Below are 1,914 nucleotides of genomic sequence, written 5' to 3'. Positions count from 1 at the left end.
TCTCTCTCTCTCTCTCCAATGGTGCGTATTTCTTTCACCACTTGTTCTGAACTTTTTATTCTTTACCACTCCCCCCCCCCCTTACAGCCAGTGTCCGAGTAACGAGCCCAATGCGGGTAAGGGGTGGAGGGTTACCTGGGACCTACAAGACGGCGGAGTTCCACTTTCACTGGGGCAGCACGGATGACGTAGGCAGCGAGCATGCGTTGGACGGCCGGAAGTTTCCGCTAGAGGTAGGGACCAGCACGCCGGAGCGTTGTCCATAGACGTGTGATAAATTTAGACTCGTGTCTCTAAGATTTAAACAATGATTTACGATTTCTGGATTCAAAGACTCGTTCTGTTTTAAGACTGTTGCTATTTATAGACGTATTCTATTCGAAGACCGGGCTATTTTGGGACATGTGCTATTTATTTATTTATTTTTTTCATTTCTTAATTTGATTTAATGAATGCGTTTTGTACGATTCCATTGACACAACTTATATCATTTAGAACTACTGTTTTAGTACGTTGTTATGTCGGTCGCTACACTTTGGGTGTATGTCTTGTTGTGCCAATAAGCGAATAATTTTGTGTTACAACCATTATGTGCTATTTTATACACAACTTTGTACTAACTAGATTCTGTTCAAGCTTAATTGTTGTTGTTTTTTAAGTTTCAGTAAGTGTTTTACGGCACTTGCGACACAATAAGGTCATATAAGTGCCGACGAATAGACGTGTTACAAGAGAGTAACATACACAAAAAAGAAAGAGGAGAGATAGGGACGATAGATGTTTGATAGGAAAGAAGCTGCAAACCACACCAGAGCACCCATCATCCACTCACCAAGCTTAATTTTGGTCTGAGAAGCTGGAAACATTATTTTTGTTTGTCATCCAAATTTCTTTTGTCTCTTATTTTGTCCATCGGTACACTCTCAGTGTTAGACATAATCTATTTACTTTTTAAGCATGTTTAGTTGTAATAATCAAGACACAATTTGTTTTTCACAACGCTGGTCTCTTATTTCACAAGCAACGTTGTACTGACTAGACACTAGACAGGCCTAGAAACGGTCAGAGATGCTGTAAACAGCCTTTTTTATCATACAAATTTCTTTTATAAGATGTTATGTCGGTTGTTACACATCATCTATTTAATTTGGTGTGTGTCTAGTTTGAAAGCCAACAAATAAGTTTGTTTTGCAACATGTTGCTGCTTGAGTCTCAAATAGTACAAGCACGTTTGTATAGACCCGACTCTAATGGATCTAAGAAGGCTGAAACAGCCTTATTTCTTTGTCATCCAAAGTGTTATGTCCGTTGTTACACTCTCTGTGTTGGTCTCAATATGTTAAATTCTTAGGTATATCTATTTGTGACAACGAACAAATAATTTTGTTTTACATTCTAAGTCTGAAGATGCACTGAGTACTGATTAGACTTTAGCTAAGCCTATTTGTGATATGAGAAGCTTCTTTGGCATCTAAATATCTGTAGTACGTTTTTATGTTGGTCGTTACTCTCTCAGTGTTGGACCGAAACTATCTGTTTTATACATGCTTTATTGTGACAACTTTGAACTAACAAATAATATTATATTTGTTTTACAAACTGAATCTGCAGTTTTACAAAGTTTCTGCTAGACTAGACTCCAGCCAAGCCTATAAGTAGTTTAGTAGTTTGAGAAGCTGAAAAGAGACTAACTTATTTATTATCCGGATTTCTTTTGTAAATTGTTATGTCGGTTCGTTACACTCTCAGTGTTGGAATAATCTTAATTTTAAGGTATGTTTAGTTATAACAACCAATGAATAACTTTATTTTACAACCCTGATCTGCAAATTTAAAATCAGCTTTGTACTGACAAGACTCTAACCAAAAGTCTTAATCTGATCTGAGTAGCTGGAAACAACCCTTATAATATAT

General features: G+C 36.8%; 1 protein-coding gene across 1 annotated transcript in view; it reads left to right on the top strand.

The window, feature by feature from the left end:
* The first annotated feature begins 6 nt into the window (after positions 1-6).
* LOC101845295 (probable serine/threonine-protein kinase tsuA) overlaps positions 7-1,914 on the top strand; it is an 11,347-nt gene continuing 9,439 nt past the window's right edge. Inside the window, exon 1 of the mRNA XM_035973516.1 lies at positions 7-233. Within this exon, the coding sequence (XP_035829409.1) occupies positions 111-233 (123 nt within the window). The 5' untranslated portion in view covers positions 7-110. The remainder of the gene's footprint in view (positions 234-1,914) is intronic.

The sequence above is a fragment of the Aplysia californica genome, unplaced genomic scaffold, assembly GCF_000002075.1.
Source record: "Aplysia californica isolate F4 #8 unplaced genomic scaffold, AplCal3.0 scaffold01344, whole genome shotgun sequence".
In the NCBI taxonomy this organism is placed as follows: Eukaryota; Metazoa; Mollusca; class Gastropoda; order Aplysiida; family Aplysiidae; genus Aplysia; species Aplysia californica.
Note: the sequence above shows the minus strand (reverse complement) of the source record. Positions and strands in the feature narration are given on the sequence as shown.